This window comes from Fundulus heteroclitus, chromosome 20, assembly GCF_011125445.2.
Source record: "Fundulus heteroclitus isolate FHET01 chromosome 20, MU-UCD_Fhet_4.1, whole genome shotgun sequence".
Classification (NCBI taxonomy): domain Eukaryota; kingdom Metazoa; phylum Chordata; class Actinopteri; order Cyprinodontiformes; family Fundulidae; genus Fundulus; species Fundulus heteroclitus.
Genome location: NC_046380.1, coordinates 15,257,159 through 15,279,548, shown reverse-complemented (window position 1 = coordinate 15,279,548; position 22,390 = coordinate 15,257,159). Strand labels below are relative to the sequence as shown.

Here is a 22,390-nt window from a genome sequence, read left to right as displayed (position 1 = left end):
AGCCGCCGTCTCATCAAAAGGTTAATTATAGCTACATAGTGACAATAACGGCTCTTGATTCTTAAAAAGCCGTTCTGGTGGGTAAACGGTCATATCTGGTGCGTTAGTAAAGTCAATCCAAGCCATTCTTCCCTTTTTCTACTGTTCATTTTGCAATCTCTTAGTGACAAGAGGATTCACATAACTTGAATTGGGACCTCCCACAAAAAGGCACGATGACATTTAGAGATACAGGATGAGACAGTCATTTCCAGCTCATTCTTGCCAGCATCAAAGCAAATAATTTGATACAAATGTTCATTTTTCTTCTTGTAAAGTCTGAAACAGGCTATTATTATTTGATAATAAATACATTTATATTATTATTATTATCATTAGGCTCACTGCCAATCAACCAAAATCCCATTTTCAAGGCTTTATGTAGCTCTGATCTCATTCTTCAGACTAATTCGTTGCAGCCAGGTCAAATGTTCTTTCCAATGACAAGCACATGTTATCTGTTTAAAGCAAATAATTAACAAGTCAAGCCTGAAAGACCTGCTGACGGATTAAAAGGACTGCGGGGCATTTCATTTTTTACTCGTACCGTTCCTTCAGCCAAAGCAGAAATGACGTTCCCCAGAGCCGACAGAGACTTGTTGATGTTCTTGGCCTCATCCAGCACCGCTCCCTCGGCGCCTGTCTTACTGACCTGACACACATACACCAACATGGCAGAAATTAGTTTGTTAACAGTTTAATCCAAGCCAATGAAATCTGTTTCAATCTTTTTTTCCTTTGGCAAGGCAAGGCCGTTAACAGAGAAAAACCGATGCATATTTTATCGACACGAAAGATTTTGCTTTATTGGTGTTAAACATTTAAATAAGATCACACATAATTATCACTTAAAAAGTTTGATGCATTAATTGATCAACAGTGGCATAAATACTTTTAATGCTCTGGATATTGATTTCCTCCAATCAATATGCAGTAGTTATAGCAAACAGTAACTTAATGGGAAGGCTTTATCGAGAGTACACAGGTGTTGGTGCCCATTTATTTTCTGCTACCTGCTTGTTATAATGAATTGCTGCAAACAGAAGCAGGTCAGCCGAGTATACAGAAACATTTGTTAAACAGGGACAGCTCCAATTAATAAACACCCCAAGAAAGAACTAATTGTTTGCTTGTGACCAAATAACTCATCTTTTCAGTTCAACATTTTATAGACCCAAAACCACAAAAACTGAGTCCAGAATAACATAAGCAACTTTATTTTCACATTTTTTGGGGCTAATTTCCCAAGATCAAAATGAATTTAAAGACCAAAGACATAAATTAGTATGGTGTAAATTATTAAGAAGCGAAGATATGAGATGCAGTCAGAAGCTAGCCAATCTTAACGCATAGTATACCGTGTCCTAATTGTCATGGGATCCAATTAGAGCGAGATAAAAAGGAGCTTAATTACAGGAAAAATCTGTAGTCTGTACCATCTCGTATCTCAGTTTAGTTGAAAACATTTTGTCCTAAACCTCCAGAAACTAGTAGAGCACAACCATTTTTTTTCAGTCGCCCCCATGAGTGCACCAAGACAACAAACAGATGCACCATCAGCACTTAGAAGCTACCAAACACAGCTGTCAGCATCTGTCAGGACCGTATAGCTCTTTGATGCTCTTAGTACACACAGCTTCATGTTTTACATTAGACCCATGAACTCAAGCCTATGTCCAGAAGCAAAGAGACAGATTTAACAATGTCTTTTAATATTTTTATTTTCCATTATGGTGACATAATGCCAATAAATACTCTTGATTCTTTAATAAATGTGTTATATGTGAATGACCTTCTAATACAAACTTGACAGCAGTGTAAAATGTTATAAAATAGTATTTGAAAAAAAACCTTTGTGACATTTTTAAAATAGTAGTTGATTTCATTTCTGTTTTATTAAAGTGAATGTACTAATAGAGCGTGTAAGGTGATAGCCTCTTAAGAGAGCTCCACTTCAATGAAATCGGAATGATCCTTTTAATGTTTTTTTTTTTTTTTAAATCCACTTATATCCTACCTTCTCACTCCCAGCAAGGTCAACCAGGTACAGCTTCCCGCACAGTTTCTGCTCCGTCTCAACGTTTTCTTGTTTAATGTTTATCAGGAAGATGCTGTGACTGCGAGAACTATGCTCATTCATATCTAGGGGCAAACATGGAGAAAATACGGGGGTCAAACAGCGCAGCCTTTATTCAACTTTTTACTTCATTTGACTCATTTTTCCACCGACAGAATGGAGTCGGCTGATCCCTGCTTTGCACTTCGCTAATAATTCATCCCGCTGCCAAAAACCCTGACATGAAATGTGTGACAGCATGAGCGTCGGACCATCAGGAAGATCAACGGAGTGACTCACTGGTGACAGCAACGTGACGGTTGGCCTTCCCCTCATCTATCACATCCATCACCTCCTCAGGACTGGTGACAAACCGCTCTGTGCAGCCCTGGATGTATAGCATTAGTAGATTGCATTAATACACTCTATGCTGCTGCAAAGACATGTTTAAAAAGCGTATGCATAGATAAACATACACATACGTAAGTGCAAATCAATCCTGCCACGTGCACACCTATTTTTAGCTACACCTCCAAATGCACATGAGACATAAAGGCTTGCATAACCCCACAGGATTAAACGGCTTTCGTCTGCACGGCTTTGAATCATGGCCCTCCAGCTCTGGCGCTAAAGTGTGAAATGTGCTGATTGCTTATTTGTTTGATGATAGATTGAAGCCAACTCAACAGTTAGCGAGGAAACATGAGAAGATTGATGAAGCGCCTCATCCTGTTCGATGCTGTAATGAAGTAGCCAAATGATGCTTAACCGAGTCAGTGAAAATAAAGCAAACAGTAGCTCTGTTTCTGTCAGCTGTTCAGGCCGGAGCCAAAATAAGGATGATTGCAACTGTTACCTCCCAAATGTTAAAGTCACTCCTCTGTAGAAAAAAAAAAGCGCAATAAATATTATTTCCAACAAAACGCAACCTCTGGATGCCAATTCAGCATATCAACCCTAATTTTCTGTGTACCAAGTGATCATTTAGGAAAGCCAAACATCTGGGAAATAATACAGATTTGAACAACACATGAACTGAATTAAAGTCTGATAATTTTCTAGAGATAAATGATCCAAAAACATATTAGATAAATAAGCTAACGTGAACTGTTTTTATTCGATGATTTTGAGTAAATAAAAATGAATAAAACATGGTCTGACTGAAATCAAAGAGGGGTATGGGTGTAAAATTAAACCATGCCTCTTGGCACTTCTGCTTTCTGTGGCTTTATGCAGACGTCTGTTTCTACTTAAAAGTTAAAACAAACTTGGAAACAGAACTGAAACAGTTGAAGTTTCAGATTTAGTTCTGGACTCCAGCTTGGCCATTTCAAAACTTTCTTTTTCCTCTCATGAAGTCAGTATTTGTCTGATTTGAATGGACGCTCTGACTAATTTGTGATGCTACAAAATAAAATCCCTCCTCACGCTCAGCTTTCCAGCACAGGCTTGCAGGTTTCGGGTCAAAACTTACTGGTATTTGAGTATCTGGAAAAGCACTGTACAAATAAAAGGCATTATTATTACTGATATGTGCAACTGTTCATTATTTGATTTGGCCTGACCTTCATCAGAAGAATAGAAACCACACAGCATGATGCTGCCACCACCATGTTTCAGAGGGCATGGTTTTCTTTTTAGTGATGCATCACGATATTTTAGTGCCAAACATTTGTGCATTTTGGACTTGTGGCCTAATTGTTCCAGTTTGTCCTGGATGCCTCTTTGGAAGAAAATGTATCTTTCTTAGAAACATTTTCCTTAGTCCAGAAACATATGTTCAGTAATCTGAATATTGATTAAAAAAAAATTTATTTCAGTAATTAAATTCAGCAAGTGAAACACATAATATAGATAAATTAGACTGATGATTTCAACTCTTCATTTCTGTTTATTATGATGATTTTTCTGCTTACAGCTAATAAAAACAATAACATGTAAGATTAGAATATTACATTTATCCAATGAAAAAAAAACAACTGAATACCGACATGTGGGCTTAATGAACACGATGTGTAAAGTTTTTAGAGTATGTTATTTCCAGAACTTACTTTTAATCTGATAAATGACCCTTATCAGAATTCATACTCTATTGACTAGGATACTAGATTAGAAAGCAGATAGCTGTGATATGTGGACCACAAACTTGATTTTGAAATCTCTCTGCAAACCATGGCTGTTGCTAAGGGATATAAATATAAACTAAAAAGACAGCTTAACTTCATTTCAGGTTCATCAGGTTCATTCACGGGAGGCGATTGTGAACTCAAGAATAGTGAATGCTCAAAACATGCTTTTCAGTTGAATGGCACATAATTTATGTCAAATTTAAAAAGGGAAAAAGTCTGGAAATTAAATCACTGTAAGTTCCACATGTTTCCTGAAATGCAAACACAACGTGCTCAGCTTGAGTGTTACATCTTTCCCAGAACTGAACTCTCAGCCCCGAGGCAAATCATTAGCTGGAATAAAGTTTTTACATCAAAACACAACATTAACAAGGTCAGAAAGTCTAAAATGCTGCAAAGCTGAATCATAAGTGAAGCTGACTTACCTTCACATAAGGGACCCTGTATTTGTCCTCATGCACTGACAAGTTGGTTTTTGTCACTGCGGTGACATCAGGGGAAAATAAGCAGAAAGGACAACGTCTCAGTCAAATCATTATGCATGTTTGCATACAACTTTAATGTGACCTTGTTATTTTCCCTTCGTATTTATGAGTCAACCTCTATTTATGCAGTGTTAAAAAAAAATGTGGGAAGGTCTACGGATCTTTTAAGATTTTAATTAATTTATTTCTGGCAAAGTCCCTGAGAGGTTAAGCAGATGCTTTTGTGAGTCAGTGAACAAAATACGATATTTATGCAGAGGCTCACACTCATTTTTCTGCATTTGTTATTTTAAGAGTCACATTATGTTGATTATAATTAAAATTCAAATAATTGCGATGGATAGTCCTCCTTGGAGGATTTTTGAGTAAACGTGTGCGCTTTTATAACCCTGCAGGAACTTTTTTTTCCCCCTGACAAATTCCCCCTCGGGGTGATTTCTTCGCTCTTTTAATTCATCATGCTTGTTGTTGACTCCTTTGTTGCTCGTAGTTTGGATGTTCCTCAGACTCTATAAACCCTCATGCATACAGATGGAGGTTTTGACCACTATCTCAGGGTCCATAAAAGATGTAATCACAGCCCATAGCTCTCCATCCAAGGCTCTCCATCATTTTACAATGGTTGTATTTCTTAGCGATAAGAACATATAAGCTGCAGTGGCATGTTTAAAAAGCTTCACACCATTACTGGCTGAAGCAGATAAGCTTCAAACGTGAACCATGGCATGGTTAATATTCTTGTTCCTAATTTGTCGATCAATTAATTTCCTCATTATTATTATTATGTTGAAAACCAAATGGAGCATGAGAACAGAAATTTTGTTTTTCGTCACTAATTGTCTGCATAAAAAGCTCCAGGACAACATGGAGTTGAAGGTAAATAAATAAAGACAGGGGAATTAACGGAGTCAGGCTCGTCTTTCATGTGCCCTCTAGTGCCTCAGAGAGTAACTTTAATGTTTCAATTTCCCTTCTGCCCAACAACGAGATGTTTTATCAAAAGCATAAATCATACCATCGAGGAGGTCCCGGATTTTTTCCATGTAGATCTCAAAGTAGGAGACCTGCAACACAGCCAGAAATATAGAATATAGTACAGATGAAAACAGAATCCACTATTGGTAAATACGAAAGGCCAGCATAGACTGTCTGGCAAAAGGTTTTCCTACACTTTGAAATGAAATGATGCAAGATTTTAATTAGTTTTTTACTTATTATAATTTATAAAGTGGGCATGTATATGTATTCAGTCTCCCTGAGTCTATGCTCTCTTAGACTGATATTTCTGCCCATTCCTCTTCGCAGAATAGCTCAAACTTTGTGATTTTGGATGGAGAGCATCTGTGAACATGGATTTTAAGGTGTTACCACAAATTCCCATTTGCAATTAGGTCTGAACTTTGACTAAGCCATCCTAACACATGGAGACCTTCAATCTAAAAATGTAGGTGATCAGTTCTAGTCCTCCAAGGCTTGTAGCCAGTTTCAGATCTGCATCATATTCAAATACCATCGGCTCTACAGGATTATGCTGATGACTCACTCAATATGATCAGCTGTGCTCAAGCAGACAAACACCTAAAACAACGGTTTATGCTCGCTTTATAGACATTATCTGTGGGTATAAATAGTAAAAAGTAATAGTTCCCCACCAGTTGCTGGGAATAAAAACGCTGCCGTCTCTAAATTGGCTGGTGTGTTCCCGGGTCTACATTGACAAATTCTCCATCTCAGACTTTTATTTTCTATACCAGAATGAAATTTTCTGAATTTTTAATCTTTGATTTCTTAACAAATGAGGCCAATTATGAAACAGACATTAGATTTTTTTTTTTTTTTTTTAAACTGAGAAATGAGCCTTTCTTGAATGAGAGATTTATTTATCTTTTCTCAGTCTATGATTGCAAAACCCAAACTGGACAAAGAGTTTAACAAAAATTCAAATTGTATTGCAAATCAAAAGTAAAAGATGGCTTCTAAAAAGATCTGTGAATGTAGATCAAAACCTTATTTTCTTTTAGAAATTTGCTTATTTGTTTTTTAGATAACACAATAGAAAATAAAGTAATTAAACTCAAACATTTCTTCATGCTCAAAGTTATTTTTAATACTTATATAAACCTTAAAAATGATAAAAGCCTTCAGGAGTGCTCACTCATTGTTCACTAATGTTCTCCATCAATCCTCTGAGGCATTCACAGAAGAGCTGGATGTTAATTTAACACCTGCTTACTTATTAGTTAACTTGTGAAGGCAACTGGATGCACTTGGTTTTATTTAGGTTTGTCACATTAAAGGGGATAAAAAATAAACACAGGTTTTTATTTGCAGAAAACCACATCTTTCCTCTTCACAACGACATACTAAAAGGAAAAAATTAAAAGGGGGTGTGAATATGTTTGCAAGACACTTTAGTTTGGTGATGCACAAATACTTGTTACAGCCGCTTAACAGTATTGCAATAATCCAGCTTCCAGCAGTGAGCTATAATCATTATCCTCGCCATACCACAGGCGTGCACTATAACACCGTGGTGCAAACTTAAAAAAATATGCAGAAACATACACGTTTACAACGATTTATTCATGCTTGTTAGGATTGCATCAGAGAACCTGAGACAGAATAACCAAAACACACATCAGTGTCCTCAAACACATGAACAAAAAAAAAAACGCATTTAAAGCAACACAAACCTTTATGTGAAACTCCAGGTTCTCATCCATGGCAAATATATGTTCGAAAATGTCCTGGGCAATCCGGGGGATGATTCCCATGGCCTGGGGATCGTGAAGCTTCCCCTGCAAGGGGCAAGAATGACTCTATAAATGTGTGTCTGTGAATGAACAGTTAGATAAAAGATAAGTCTGGGAGGAATTAGGCAGAGAGAATAGTAAAAGAAGGAGAACATAGAGGATTTTTCAACTTGAAAGGGCCGAGGCTATTTCCCAGGGAGAGTTGTAACAGAAGACGGTTCCCACACAAGGCTGGGATTGAGAGATAAAGGATGATGGCTGTGATGGAGGTGGATATACTGCCATGGTGGGCAGAGGAGGAGATGACAAAAAAAAAAAAAAAAAAAAAGAACAAGCCTGTGTGGTTGTGTGCATGTATGCGCCGGAACAGAGATGTTTACTTCTGAATTATTTAGGAATACTGCACCTCCATGGTGTGAGTTTTTCCTGAAGAGGTCTGCCCATAGGCAAAGATGGTCCCATTGTATCCAGCCAGTACATCTAAAATGAGGACAAAGGGAGGAAAACATATGTTAGAGGGGGAGAAAAAAAACACTAAGAAATATGTGAAAATGAGGAAAGGCACCTAAAAGGAGCCTGGCTGACATGGAAACAATGAGAGAGGTAGTGCCCAGTGAAAGACCAGTCTCTTTGACCTTCGCTCCTCAAATAAACCGTGAAGCGTGTGGTATTTAAGCTTGAGTGGATCCTGAACGGCCTCTGCGACTACACGCAATAAACAACAACTACCTGAAGCTTTTAGCATCGCCAGGAGGGACTCAATGAGGTTTCAAGCAGTAACAGAAACATTATTCTCTCCATTCATATAGAGCCAGGGCAGGAAAAAAAAAAAAAAAGAAAAACACGACAAGGTGTCACCAGCTGAAGTAATAAAAAAAACCACATTGTTGAATGTCATATTGCTGACACAGGCCAATAAACCAGAGCAGTAAAAGCCAAACATAAATAAAGAAAAACATATCGTCGGGAACGGCTCAGGTGAGCCGAGCACAAACAAATCAGAAAGGCTCCGAGCTGAAAGCACGCGGGACCCTGCTCCCCTGCTTCTCCCCTGTCTGTGCAGAACTTTCAAAGCACTGCAACATGTCTTCCTTCGCCTCCACACTGGTCAAAATGAGACCATAACAAAGAAAGAAAGAAAAAAGGACAAGGAGTTCAATGGTGCCGACAGGATATAAAGACAGCAGGCGATCTGAGCGCTACATAAAGAGTTTACACTGCTGAGGACACAGTCAGTTGCATGTAACGAGTATATATGAAGAAACATATAATGGAAAAATTATAACAGCTAGAAAAAGGATACATTCCCATGCAGCTCAATAAAAAAGCTCAATAAACCTATCAGGGAATGCCTTTATCCCTGTTGCCTGTGCACTTTTTTCCTTCCAAGGGACTTCCCATTAATTTGCTCAAATACATTATTTTGTCAACAGCCAGCTTCTGCGGCAACTCTGTAGCTCTGTGTGTAAATTAAAGTATTTGGGCTATGTCCTTTACACATTTTCAGATTTCAGTTGTAAAATTTCTTCTTCTTTTTTTGTAGAGAAGAAAAAGTGTTTTTAATCCAGAATTATGTGTTTTATGATGTATTACAATGCGACCAGAAAAAACACAAAAGAGCAAAAGTGTCTCTGAACCAGTTCTTACTTTAATCTTTTTTGTTTTTCTTTTTTTCCCCCCGTACAACTGTCAAATCTCACTTTATCGTTTAGCTAAATGCCGACCACGAATTTTCCCAACCTTGTACTGCAAGCCATGTTGCTCCTTTCATTTCATCTCTGCTCAGCCTGCATGGTAATCCCTCACTCTGTAAGTAATCTTGTGCAGCAAATCAATCTTTTTTCATGCTCCATTCATCCCTAGTTCACTGTAGTTTCATGCTTTGAATGGAAAGAATAAATGAAATCCTAACAACTGTGTGTGTGTGTGGGGGGGGGGGGTCACACAGAAAGATGAGACTTGAAAAAAAAAGATTTGAGCTTGGGGGAAATTATTTCATTTTATTGAATGCATGCAGTGTGAAGAAAAAAGATTATGTGAGTCGTATTTCCAGGGATTAATATCATTGTTGAAAATGTAAAATACTGTTTACAGTGAACACAAAAAAAAAAAAAACTCCACGTTAAATGCGATTTCATTTTGGTTTTCTCAGAGAACAATTATATCCAGGACCCAACAGTAAAGCAAAACATAATGTCTACAAGAAGATATCACTGTACTGTAACTTTTTATTCTTCCTTTTGGAAGTAAAAGAAAATTAAATTCATTCAGCCCCTCCAAAATGTTCTCTGTTAGCTTTCTTGGTCTTTATTCAGTTAATTTCTTCCTGGAGAAGCAACCTCAACCTCCCTAACGCTGCTAACAGATATGGTCTTTACTCAATGTAAGTTTTAGTTTGAGTATGATAAAAGGATTAAAGTCCTGTGAGGTAAAGTATCCAGTTTGCTCATGCTTAGTCCTTCTTCATAGCGGATTAAGAAAGCCCTAAGGCCCGTACAACCTCTTTGAGCCAATCGACTGTGGCTGGAACACAGCAAATTTAGAAATCTTCATTTCCGTGTGAGGCCAAGCGTGACATTGGTGCACTTATACACGAGCATTAGGTTTTCCCCTACCATCCTGTGTTGCCACCATAGGCATCACAGCTGCACAACAATGTTTTCTCACAATTTGCATTTATTCCCCCATCAATATGGAGCCGTTTTGTGCGCCCAGCATCCGTTTTTAGCCTTAATGAGAATGAAGAAGTCCAATCAATATATCCAAAAGCTTATCAGCAGCGTGAGAGGAGGCAGGCGAGGTAAGATGGGGTTTTTTTTATGCAGATTTCTCTCAGGAAGTGCCGTCTCAAGGAATCCTGAACACAAAATCAAAACTCTGTTTTTCACTGATCACACTGAGGCCCTGAAGTCTGAACAGCCACACTGTGACTGTTTTAAAATCACAGACTAATGATGAGTCGCTCTTGGCTCTCATTCCTCACACGTTATTGTTAAATGCTATCTAAAGGGAAAAAAACATTCTACAATCTGAAAGGTGGGTTTTACATTTGAATTGCAGCTTGAAGATCTCAGAACTTCCTTCAGTTTCAAAACAAGCAGCACAGCTGAGTCTTGTCACAATTTGGGTTAGGGTTAGTTATCAGCTCAGTACATTTTGGTGTGAACAGGGTGTATTGTTAGTTGTAGCTACTACTTAGAATGCTCCCACCCCGATGTGGGCATGATGAGGTTGTAGCCTTGTCATTAGGCCAGTTCATATTCCCTTGGGCCACATGTCATACATAACCACCATCATCCTTTCCTGCCTCACCCAGAAATCCAATATTCTGCCATCACAAGTATGAACGACGACAACCTCTCAAAGGATGTTTCATGCATTCACAAGACAGTCAGGGGCTGTTTGGAGCTACTGGGAATGTATATCTGTATTCTTGGTATAAGACCATGCAGAGACTCCTGCAAAGACAGTCAACGTTTGCCTTGATTTTTTTTTTTTTTTTTTTTTTACAGTGTAATGCAATCTAAATGGGGCCTTAATGATTGTATTTTATTATGATGCCCCACTTGTATTCTAATGGCACTAAAACAAACATTTCCACCGCAGGAGCCAGGGCTAAATCGCTTGCATGTTAGACCCAATGTGCATATCTAACTGCACATTTCTGTAAATGAAGCCTCAAATCATAACACAAAAGCACCTTATTACCTCATTACCTCATTATTTGTTATCTGTGACTCATGAAGGACAACTAATTCAAGTAACACGGCTCTACCACTCGCAAGGGGGCTGATACTAAAGCCCTCGGACTCTGATACAAACTTTTTAATGTTCATCTCGTTTTTTCTTTAATCTTTTCCACATATAAACACCTTGTTTATTGCCTGTTTGTCTGTTATGTGTACTCTTAGCCGGAGTGGCCAATAAGTAATTTCACCACAGTAACACGCGGTGATAATAAATAATCTTTGAATCCCATCCAAATTATGTAAGGACATATCACTGCGACCATTTTAGATACGCTTAATCTAACCTTAGAAAATGGACATGAACCACAGGCTTTAAAGTAGCAGTAATTAAACCTTCACTTAAGAAACCTTCTTTTAATCAATATGATTTAAGAAATTACAGACCTATATTTAAACTTCATATCTTATCTAAAAATACTGAGAAAGTACTTGTTAATCAAGTATGTGAACATTTACACAATAATTATCAGTTTGAGGCATTTCAGTCAGGCTTCAAAGGTCATCATAGCACTGAAACAGCTCTAGTGAAGGTCACTAATGATATTCTCATGGCCTCAGGTAATGGACTTGTGTCTGTACTTGTCCTGTTAGATCCAGTTGATCCCAATATTCCTCTAGGAAGACTTAAACGTGCTGTAGGGATCAAAACACCAGCACCAGGCTTGTTTAAAGTGCATTTATCTGACATACTTAACTTGTTTCATGTAAACAATACATTTTTAGAGCTTGGGCTAAGTCTTTTCACTAAATATATGCTTCCTATTGGTGAAATTATCAATTATTGTTGTGGAATACATTTCCAGTGTTTTGCTGGTGATACCCAGCTATATTTATCTATAAATCCAACCAATTACTCAGTCTACAGGCATTTTTTGAAGACATAAAAACCTGGACTTTAAATATACTTCTTTTAAATTTGAACAAAACAGAAGTTGTCGTCTCTGAACCTGCTTTTTTTAAAAAAAGAAACATCTTATTAAAGCACTTTATCTTATCTTATTGTTGGCAGCACTAGCTGCCAACAATTTGTTTTAGTTGTCTTCTAATTTAAATTCCTCTACCGCTCAACTTTTCTGTAAAATGTGTACGTTCTGAGATACAAATTAAAACCAATCCTAACACCTCAGTATTTTGTACCATTTAGAAATTTTAAGTTTAAAAGAAACAGGCCAGTCCAGCTGCTGTGTGTCTAATGTCTGCAACAAAGGTAAGTAAACACAAAGGTTTGTGTCGGCAAAGTTCTTTTTAATTGTGTTTATTTACACCATCCCATAGGGTTTTAAGCAACTCTACCTCTACATAAGTTATACAGAGGAAGCAGAGACACCGTATCATCAGTTAGAGTTTCAATGTTGAAAATTAAAGCTCTTTATCTTTGTGACTGGAACTCCTTTCCTCTCTCTCTCACACACACATTTGGAAGTTAAAATTACAGCATTTAATTTAAAACCTTTTCTAGAAACACATTTCAAGGATTTTGCTTTTAACCATCATTGTTATGAAACAATCTGTGATCATTACTGTTTTGGTAATTTGACTGTTTTTAATTACATTCTGGACTCTACCGTCCCAAAGGGTGGAGATCTGCGTTCTCAGACTAGTGACGCTAAAAGAAGCAACCCACCCACAGGAGGAGATACCTCCCAGTGCCCGGGGTTTTCATTTATGTAAGCTGCCTGGTAAGGGACTGCAGAGTGGAAACACACAAAATTGGCCCAGGTAGCAAAAAAAAGGTTCTGGGTAACTAAACTCATAGAAAAAATCAGGAAACCATGCCTAAAGACCTTTAATGATAAAGCACAGGTCTATCCACCATCATGTTGAAATCTTTTTAACCTTTAAACCTTAATATAAACAAAGTGTTCTTTGCCTTGAACATGTTTCTGATCCCTTGTATTCAGTGTCCAAAATTTACTTCCTGATTAACCGGCCAAGTTGCCCGACGATGTAAAAACTCTGACTGACTCCTGCTAAATATCTCAACATAATCCCGCTATGTAATTAGCCTGAGCTAAACGCTAGTTGTTAGCAAACGGCCATGACGAAGTGGCTGTCGGTCTTGCATCGCATTTGAGTGTTTGTGTACGTGCGAGTTTGTTATACGAGCTGAAAGCAGAGGAATATAAAGAAGCATCCACCCAAATGATGACTGAAAAACACAACTTATTTGATACAAACATTTACTCGCCATGTGGCAGCTAGCCCTCTGAAATCTACTCGCCAAACAGAAGATTAACTCGCATCTGGCGTCTGGTGAGTGTTCATTTCGGACCCTGCTTATATTATGGAATCATCCGAATTTATTTACATATAGAAAATGGTAGAACTGGTGAAGAGTGGCTTTTTCTCAAAAGTGTTGCTGTCCACAAATAATTTCACATTTTTTGACTGGTTTGATTAAATCTCTTTGGTGCCCCAAGTTGACGGGTAATTAGTTACTAAAGAGATGTTGATACACTGTTAATCACTTTTTAGGCCACACCCACCCCCATTTAAAAATGGCGCCCCACCTCAATACAATTAAACCCAATGACTGTAGAAGGCTAAAAAGTGCAGTGCTGGAAGATGCAAAAGACAAACGTGTTACAATGCCATTAAAACAGTACCTGCAGCTTCTTTGAGCTCTAGTATCATCGTCATTTTATTCTGTTTAATTTGTCTTTTTAATCCTGTGCATGCAGGCTGTGTGACTAAATCGTGTCATGAAAATAGGTTTCCTCCCGCCTGCAAGGAGATGCTGTTGCTCCATGCGTCAGCGATAGAGGTACAGGCTGACAAAGCCAACACAGAGATCAAGAATGTGGAGGATATGCTAATTTAAGGTCTGCTGTCTCTCTCTTCTTCCTTCAGCACTTGTACCGTTCGTGCCCCTTGAAGAGTAAAGTCAGAACATTTTTGTTTCCTCACCTCTGACAATCTGTTTGGCACATGTGTTGTAGACTTGTTCCTGCGTGGTGTTGGTCGGGAAGACCTGGTCAAACACGTAAGACTTCCCCTGTGGAGGGCGAGAAGAAAACAGTCAGCTATGACAGAGACAGTTTGATGAGTGACTTGAGCAAGTTTCAATGAAAAACCATGCATGGAGGTTTGTAAACATGGATTTAATAGAAATAAGATACTCCTCCCAAATGATTTTTTACAAACCAAATAAACCTAATATATATTATTCAAATCACATTTTTACTCAGGGTGACCTTGTTTTATGGATGCAGTGTTGTGCAAAGTCTGAATGAAGTGATTTATTTTAAAAGCTACAGCCTGGATCTCTACGTGTATTTTATGAAGCATGTGTTTTGATTGGAGTGCTGCTGTAAGTAAAGACTGTTAGACCACAAGACAGCTGGACTGACAGAGATTCACTCGGAGGTAAAGCCATTAGAGGCAGCGTTGAAGAGCTTCAAGAGTGAAACGATGCATTGGAAAGAAGGAATGGATTGGAGGAAGAGAGCAGAGGAGTGTAAATGCAGAGAGGGCAGATGAAAACAGATGACCTGAAACTAGACTCTGCGTGCAAGAAAGGCTGCATGAAAAAAAAAAAAGAAAAATGAAAAAGAGAGTTGGTTTTTGAATTATTTAGACTCACAACCAGAAATTTAGTCTATTTGTTAGTGAGGAACTAAAAACAGGAGCAGAGAACCAGTTTATCTATAAGTTAACAGATCACAGCTAGAAAATATTTAAGCCCTTAGACCTTTATTACATTACAGTCATCACAACATGATTTTTTTTTATAAGGAAATGTATGTGATAGACCAGGGGACTGAAACCTGAGGTCCCGGAGATACATGTGGCTCTTTAGACGCTCTACTGTGGCTCTTAATAAGTGTAAAGGTCATTAAATGCTAGCTTCAGTAGTTTTTCCTTGCTGTTTTCAAGCAATATATGCATAAGATTTCCACACAGAATGACAATAATAGTTTAATAGATATTCTCTTTTATAAAGTAATTTTTTGTCAATGAAAAACAAACTATCACTTAAATCTAAAACAAATTTCCAATAGTCGGTACTACAAAAACAAACTATTTTATTCCTAAACTGGACGGAAGGTAAAAACGGCTCTTAGGGTTGCAAAGGTGGCTGACCGCTGGGCTGAACCAACACAGAGCAGCTCATTTTTAATGGTTAACAGATGGGAGTGAGACACTGTTGATCAAGATTACACTTTGTAATATTAGGACTGTCTTTTGAAAAGAAGAAAACAAATCAATAAAAAGAACCCCCTGTACATTCAGCCATTAAATATGAAACCTGATGTTCCACCAGCCAACACATTGAACATAAAAATATAAAGATACAGACTGAAAGTTTTATTTTTTTCTGAAAGAAATGTTTGATTTCCTCATAGGTGGAGAATCAGAAAGTGGGGTTTTCTGCTGGGTGCACAACTTGGGTATCGCATCATCTCTTCGTCCACAGTCCATTCAAGGTGGCACTGCGGCACCTTCCCTGTGAATTGTCAACCTTTTAGAAAGGCACGGTGGATGAGTAAAAGGTGAAAGCGGATGCACCCCCTTCAGAGGAAAAGAAACAAAAATAGCTGAATCCGCTGTGTGTGAGGGACAGGCAGCGCGGCAGGACACCGCTCCGAGCAATAATGCTGTTATTTAAAAGCGCACACTGATACGGCTCTAAACTGACTCTACTTGGACAGTATGAAGGAGTGTGTGTACACTTTCTGAAGCGTGACCACAACTGGGAAGTGGCAACTAAAAATGAAATAGCTTTCTGTTGAAGAAGCAGCTATCATCCTGTTAGGCTCTTTCATGGTTTTCTGATGCTGTTGGTTTATATGCTTAAACAGCTAAATCACTTACTGCAGAATAAAGAATATTTTCACAAATAAGTCACTGCTTCATAAGCATTTTCTCACTCCAGAAAGGCAATGTTGGGGGACAAGAGAGCTACAATTGAATAATTAATGAATTTGTGAAATAGCATATAAGATCAATTAAAATGGATAATGATTGAATAAAATTTACAATTAAATCCTTGAATTCAGAAATCGCCAATTAAAAATTAAACTCAAATGAAAACGTGTCACTGTGGCTTGTCAAATTATTTTATTGGATTGGTTAAGATGCACATAAACTGATCTTTAGCTTTTTTTTTTTAGCCCTGATTTAGCTCTGACTTTGATGGGAAGGGCTGACAAATGCAATTATGGGATATTGTGCTACATATGTTTATATTGTAAAGTAAATATTTCAATAATTATATATTTAAAAAAATACAAAAAGAAATATTCAAATAATTGGTTGCATATATAATACGTTAATGAAACATAGAAACTATCATTGAAAATCAACAATGTATTCATTTAATACATGTGTTTCCAGAATAATTTTAATCACAATATAAATATTAATTTAACAAGTTCCAGATGTTGGCCCTTGATTTTTGCAGAAAGAAAAGATGCATTAGGACTATTTAAAGGTTATTATTAACTGCAAAGGGGATCCAGATGTTTATCTCTCACCATGCTAGGCTTGTCTGCCATCAGTTTTTGTGCATAAAAAGTCGCAAAAATCAGAAGACGTTTCAGAATGTTTCAGGATGACCTCCCATCCCACAGTCCTTTTTTTTTTTTGCATAAAGTAATTTGTTCAGAGCAGAGCGCGCAGGCATTTTGACAAAATCCTACCTTCGTTCTTCTGTATTTTCTACTTGGCATCTCTTAATGAGCTGAGCTGTTTAGCCGCTGCTGTAATCACAGCTGCAGGTATAAACAAGCCTCCCATCAGAGGTGATTAGGATGGCTCTGTTCCCCAAGAGCCAATTGTACAACACACAAGCAAACCAGGCTAAATAACAGAGGGTGGGGGGATGAAGAGGATGACTGAGGAAGGGTTATGTGGTCTTCATTGGGTGGAATAAAATAAATCAGTTGTATAATCTGGATGAAAAACAGCCCCGTGACAATCATTTGCTTTGCCTGCTCCACTGGTAATCTGCTCTGCACAAATATGATAATAGCATACACGTATTAGACATCTGTAAGCTCTTCATCTGCATGTCCATCTCTCTGCTGGCCCAGTCGGTGGAGCAAGGTATAAGCACAGTGGCTTGTTTGTCTGTTTGTACAATTTACCAGCTGTCTATTCAATTATGTGGCCGTATGCTGCTGGAGAAAACTGCAGCCGGAGGCTGAGGGTGCTCGAACCGGAGCATCTGTGTGATTATGCAAGAAGGCAAATATGAATTATGCTGGTTCCTGCAGAAATTGTTCACAGCCTTCAGCATTGTGTGCCACGTCAAACACCCACATGGACTGTCCAGCCAGCAATCTACCGCTGTCTGCCAGAAAACAAAGAGACAGCTGGAGACAGACTGAGGCAAAAAAAAAAAAAAAAAAAAAAAAAAACACAAACCACAGCGTGATACAGAAACTGGGAAAGTGATTGGTGGTGGCGAAAGAATGGTCGTTCCAGCAGAAATCCGAACTTGACAGAACCAACACAAGACAGTAAACCAGAAAAGGGAACATAAATTAGAATAATCAGGACATGTAATTATTACAGCTGGCTGCGCTAAAGAGAGAGAAAAATGCAATCCAAAATGACAAAAGGACAGAACAAGAGAGACAGTACTCCGATGAAGTAAATCGAGACATTAAGAATCAAAAAGAGAAAAAAAAGGGAATGAAAGGTTGCAGCAGCAACTTCTGAATTTAAATCAGGTCTATATTCAGCAGTCCAAAGGATTTCCATTCAACAATGTCTCACAATATTTCATATTTATATTTTACATTATTATTCAGGTGGTTTATTTGTGTTTCATGTATCTCACACAACCCAAATACTCGCTTTAAAACCTTTAAAGTGCTTAATTTACCAAAATATAAATCAAAATCTGTTTAAATCTACAGTATAACCACTTGTCAATTTTAACTTTATTCAATTTCCTGACAGAAAGACATTCAAATTGAAATAGAGATTACATTTTCACTGCATGTACCAGCTTAATTTTAAAATGACCTTAAACGTCATTCATACAGGTTTACTTTCTGCAGACTTATTATTGTACACTACACCAACTTGCTTTCTTGCTCATTTAAATAATCTTTGTTTTCCAGTAGATGCAAGGTGTAATATATAATATGCTATACATATGCTAATATACTTGTGGATTAATTGCTTTGATTAATCAACTGCACTTAGGGATTGAATTGAGCTTTTAAAGACATTGTTATTGTGCGTCCTTACACTTAAGTTTTTATATTTACTGAACTGTGTTGCTGCTGTCCCACTGTTTCATGTCTAGCCACATATTTTGGTGTATCTGATATATAGATTTTGTAGATCTGAAAATAATGAAATACATACATTTCTCCTAGAACAAGGCCAAGGCTTTCATTTTTGGACAAAATAACTTTATTTCAAAGGAGGCATTGTTTTCTGATTGAAGTTGTCATTAATATGATTTTATTCCAAGCTTCAATCTCATGCCCAACAGCAAAATTTGGACAGCTTAAGATTAAACATCTTTCATTTACCATACATTTATTTGTCAATTAACCTGAGACACATTTACTTGTACACATTCTTAAAATCTTAAATAAATCCTTAAAAGACTCAAAAATGTGTAGTTTATCTTCCGAAAGCTGCAGATAATTGTGTGATGGTCAGCAGTCAAATTAATAAGTTGACATCACAGACATTACTGCCCACCGAGGCCATTTCACAACCATCTGAAGTTCATCATTCATCATCAGTGAAAAATGAATTTTCACAAGTCAAAAGCATTCAAGGTAGCCACAAATCCTCCAAGGTTGGCGAATTCACCCCAAGGTCAGGCTGTACAAGGCTGACACAATATGTGAAAATACCAAAGAACTCAAGGTCTGAGTCTAAAGGCCTTATTTTGCATGTGAAATGGTAAAGTTCTTGACAGTACACTTTAAAAAAAAAAACAGAAAATTACTTCTTTGAAGGAGTTACTAGGAGAAGGTTTTGCCTCTCTAGGTTAGGTTTGTCAAGTTGCATCTGAGTGAAACCTTTGAGTTCAGAAAACATGTGCTTTAGAAACCAGGTGAGGCTAAAGTCGAGATGTTTGGCCACAATAAACAGTTCAATATTTGAGTAAAACCAAATACGGCACGCCAACACAATCACCTCTTAACGACCGATAAGCATGTTGATGGAGAGGGGATGATTTGGCCATGTTTTGCTCACAGGAATTTGGCACCTTGCAGTCATCGAGCAAATTATCAGCTCCTCTATGCAGAAATATTAAATAGTGAAATGTAAAGCTTGAGTAATCAACAGAACATGGATCAAAACACAACAGCAAATCCAGGAACGAAAATATCACCTTTCTCTTATTTTTTTCTGTGTTATAGTTAAAAAATAAATAATGACATAGATCAAGAAAAGGGAGGGGCTTAATTGAATTTAATGGTCACAATGTAATGCAAAAAAGGAAACTTATCATTTCTGTCCAACTACGATGTCTGGTCCACACCGCTTTTCAACAGGGTCATGCAGGAACTATTCCTCATTTTTGAAAGGAGCTTCCATCTTAAAGCATCTGAAACTACACATTGTCATGTCTGACCAGTCCTAATTACTAAATGGTCAATGTTGGAAAGCACCAATTAAAGATGCATCTATCTGCCAAAAAGCTATTTATTTGTTGGCCTTATATATATATATATATATATATATATATATATATATATATATATATATATATATATATATATATATATATCACATGTGTGGCCAGAGCTGAGGACAGTGTTGGAGCAGGATGACCCATAAAACTGTCTCAGTTACAACAATTCTGCCAATGAGGAAAAAAGGTACTGAGACTTTTTACACTGTGAATACAGACATTTGTTTTCAACTATAAAGTGCCGGAAACTTGATATTTGAGGTCAATACTGACCCGTGGTCCCTGTTGCAATAAATTAACTGGGGTAGGACACAGGCTGCAAACCTTACTTTGCTGTTTCAAAGTCACCACACCTTCTTATCCACCCTGACCTCGTCCCTCAGAGGTTTTCCAGCTCTGCAATTACCTCATGCTGCATCCACATACACTACTGCCAGAGATCCCACATCATTCACTAGGCCATGTGAGGGCATTTGGCAACAAGGTGTTTAATGTCTGAACACCATTAGGCCAGGTTGCTTCACTTTTCTGCAGAGGACACTTTCAAAGGTACAACACCTCCTGCATGTGGTGACTATTCAGTGACTGCGAATTAGTGAACAATACAGCCACACATCTGCTGATATATCTTCCATTCAGGGAGGTTTAATCGCCTCAGGTTTCCCTCCCACTATATAGAAAAACATCCTAAGGAAAGATCTGGATAGGATGAAAAGAAGATAGAGCATGTGTCCTTCCTCCTCTAACACATTTTTCCACCTTGCAGAGGTTTAGTGTTCTGCAGAGGAGGAAAGCTCCTGTTTTCCCCCAATCAATCTCCGTGTGTAAGAGTCCATATGCGAGCATCTTTATCAGTCTGCGTATCGGCCTTCATCACGTGCTCATCAACTCTTCTCTCCTTCTGCTCGCACAGAACAGCACGTAGAACCACGGCCGGACTGACGGGAAGAGAGGACTTAAGCCAGTCAGCGTCTGCCTCATCTGTCAAGCTAATCAGGCTCTGAGGCCCTGATAACAGCATCATTAGCGTTTCTTCCAACAACAGAAAACCACACACAACTGCAAAAGGCTCCAGTCGCGCATTATTACCAAACATTATTGAATTTCCTGTGCACTCTGCTGACAAGTCTGAGCACAGCTGACTGGCATTATACACCTCAAGGACGACGCAGCCCTGTGCCTCAGAGTTTAGATACTTAAATCTGAATGCAAAGACTCATGGCTGGTGGGTTTGTTGTCAAGGTTTTTTACCTAATCGCTTGCCTCAGGAACCAAGGTTTAAATGTCAAGATTTCTCAGATAAAAAAAAAAAAACATCCAAGCACTAAACTGGAGGAGATTAGTTAACGGTAAAGGAAATGATGAGAGAGAGGAGCAGAGTACGATAGAAGCTCCTTTCATTTCTCTGCTTTTCTGCTTCTCCATCTCCTTCACTGTCATCTTCTCACCGACCTGGAAATCAATTTCAGTCCTTCTTGAAGAAATTTTTAATTACAGAGGAAAATCTATTGCATAAGAAAGAGGGATGGCTGATTGGAGGCGATTTGGCAGAGAATGCAAAGGTGAATTGATTGTAGAAGTCGCTAAAGGGAGAATTATGCATTAATGCCACACTGTAAAACAAATTCTCAATCATTAGCACCCGTCTTATGGCTCAAAGATGGGCAGATGCTGCAGCAGTGCTTAAATATCGAAGTAAAACACTTGATGCATTGACTTTTCTGCTCAAATCGGATGTGGAACGAAACGGGTCCTGAGAGGAGCTGAGAAACTGCGAAAAATTAAAGGGATGAAAATAAAACATGTGTTCACAACAAGGCAGTCTCACAATGGGCAAGACAGACAGTTGTGAAAAGGGAAAACACAGTAATAAGGACGCACATTTAGTGAGATGAATTACAAAGAGAGCCAGAAAAAGGCCACAAACTGACAGAGAAAAATGGAAAACAAAGAAACAAATCAATACAAGAGCTGATAACAAACAAATGTTTCATTCGTTTCAGGAAAAGTATGATAATGATTGTCTAAAAACCACTCCCCTGTCTGGCTATGTTTAATCTCAGCTCGCAGATTATTGATGTGATTCATGCACTGGTGGCCAGTCCACAGCTCATACAGCTTCTCACTGGGTGTCAGGTGTTATAATTGGCTCCAACAAGATAAAACAGGAAAATATATAATTGGATGGGTATTACTGGTGTCTTAACATCTCTAAGAAAATTCGTATTGTCTTCAAGATCTCTTCAAATTTTATTGTTCTTGCAGATAACATCCGTGTTCATCACTGTTTTTGTCCATTTTAGAGCCACCCTGATAAACAGAGCTGCACGGTGGTGCAGTGGTGTGCCCTCCGACTGCATGTTCTTCCTCTACATGCTGACTGGAGATGTCACTGTCCTGATTCAGAACCTATCTCCATTCATGTCAACTCCTCCCTAGCTTCTCAGTCCCATGGTGCTCCGCATGGCTCTGTGCTTGGTTTGTCCCCATTCATCATCGTCTCTCCTGATCACTACATCTATAACGCCTACAATCCATTCTGTTCTCACCGGAACACCCTCAGGT

At 38.1% G+C, this 22,390-nt stretch overlaps 1 protein-coding gene across 2 annotated transcripts in view; it reads right to left on the bottom strand.

Moving 5' to 3' along the window:
- The window catches only part of kif5ab (kinesin family member 5A, b), a 110,914-nt gene that overhangs the window by 65,131 nt on the left and 23,393 nt on the right, over positions 1-22,390 (bottom strand). For both annotated transcript variants that reach the window (XM_012869352.3, XM_012869351.3), the window contains exons 2-9: positions 14,119-14,206; positions 7,869-7,942; positions 7,403-7,507; positions 5,725-5,773; positions 4,650-4,705; positions 2,396-2,483; positions 2,057-2,181; positions 587-691 (exon numbers count right to left, since the gene is read on the bottom strand). In XM_012869352.3, the coding sequence (XP_012724806.2) occupies positions 587-691; positions 2,057-2,181; positions 2,396-2,483; positions 4,650-4,705; positions 5,725-5,773; positions 7,403-7,507; positions 7,869-7,942; positions 14,119-14,206 (690 nt within the window). The remainder of the gene's footprint in view (positions 1-586; positions 692-2,056; positions 2,182-2,395; positions 2,484-4,649; positions 4,706-5,724; positions 5,774-7,402; positions 7,508-7,868; positions 7,943-14,118; positions 14,207-22,390) is intronic.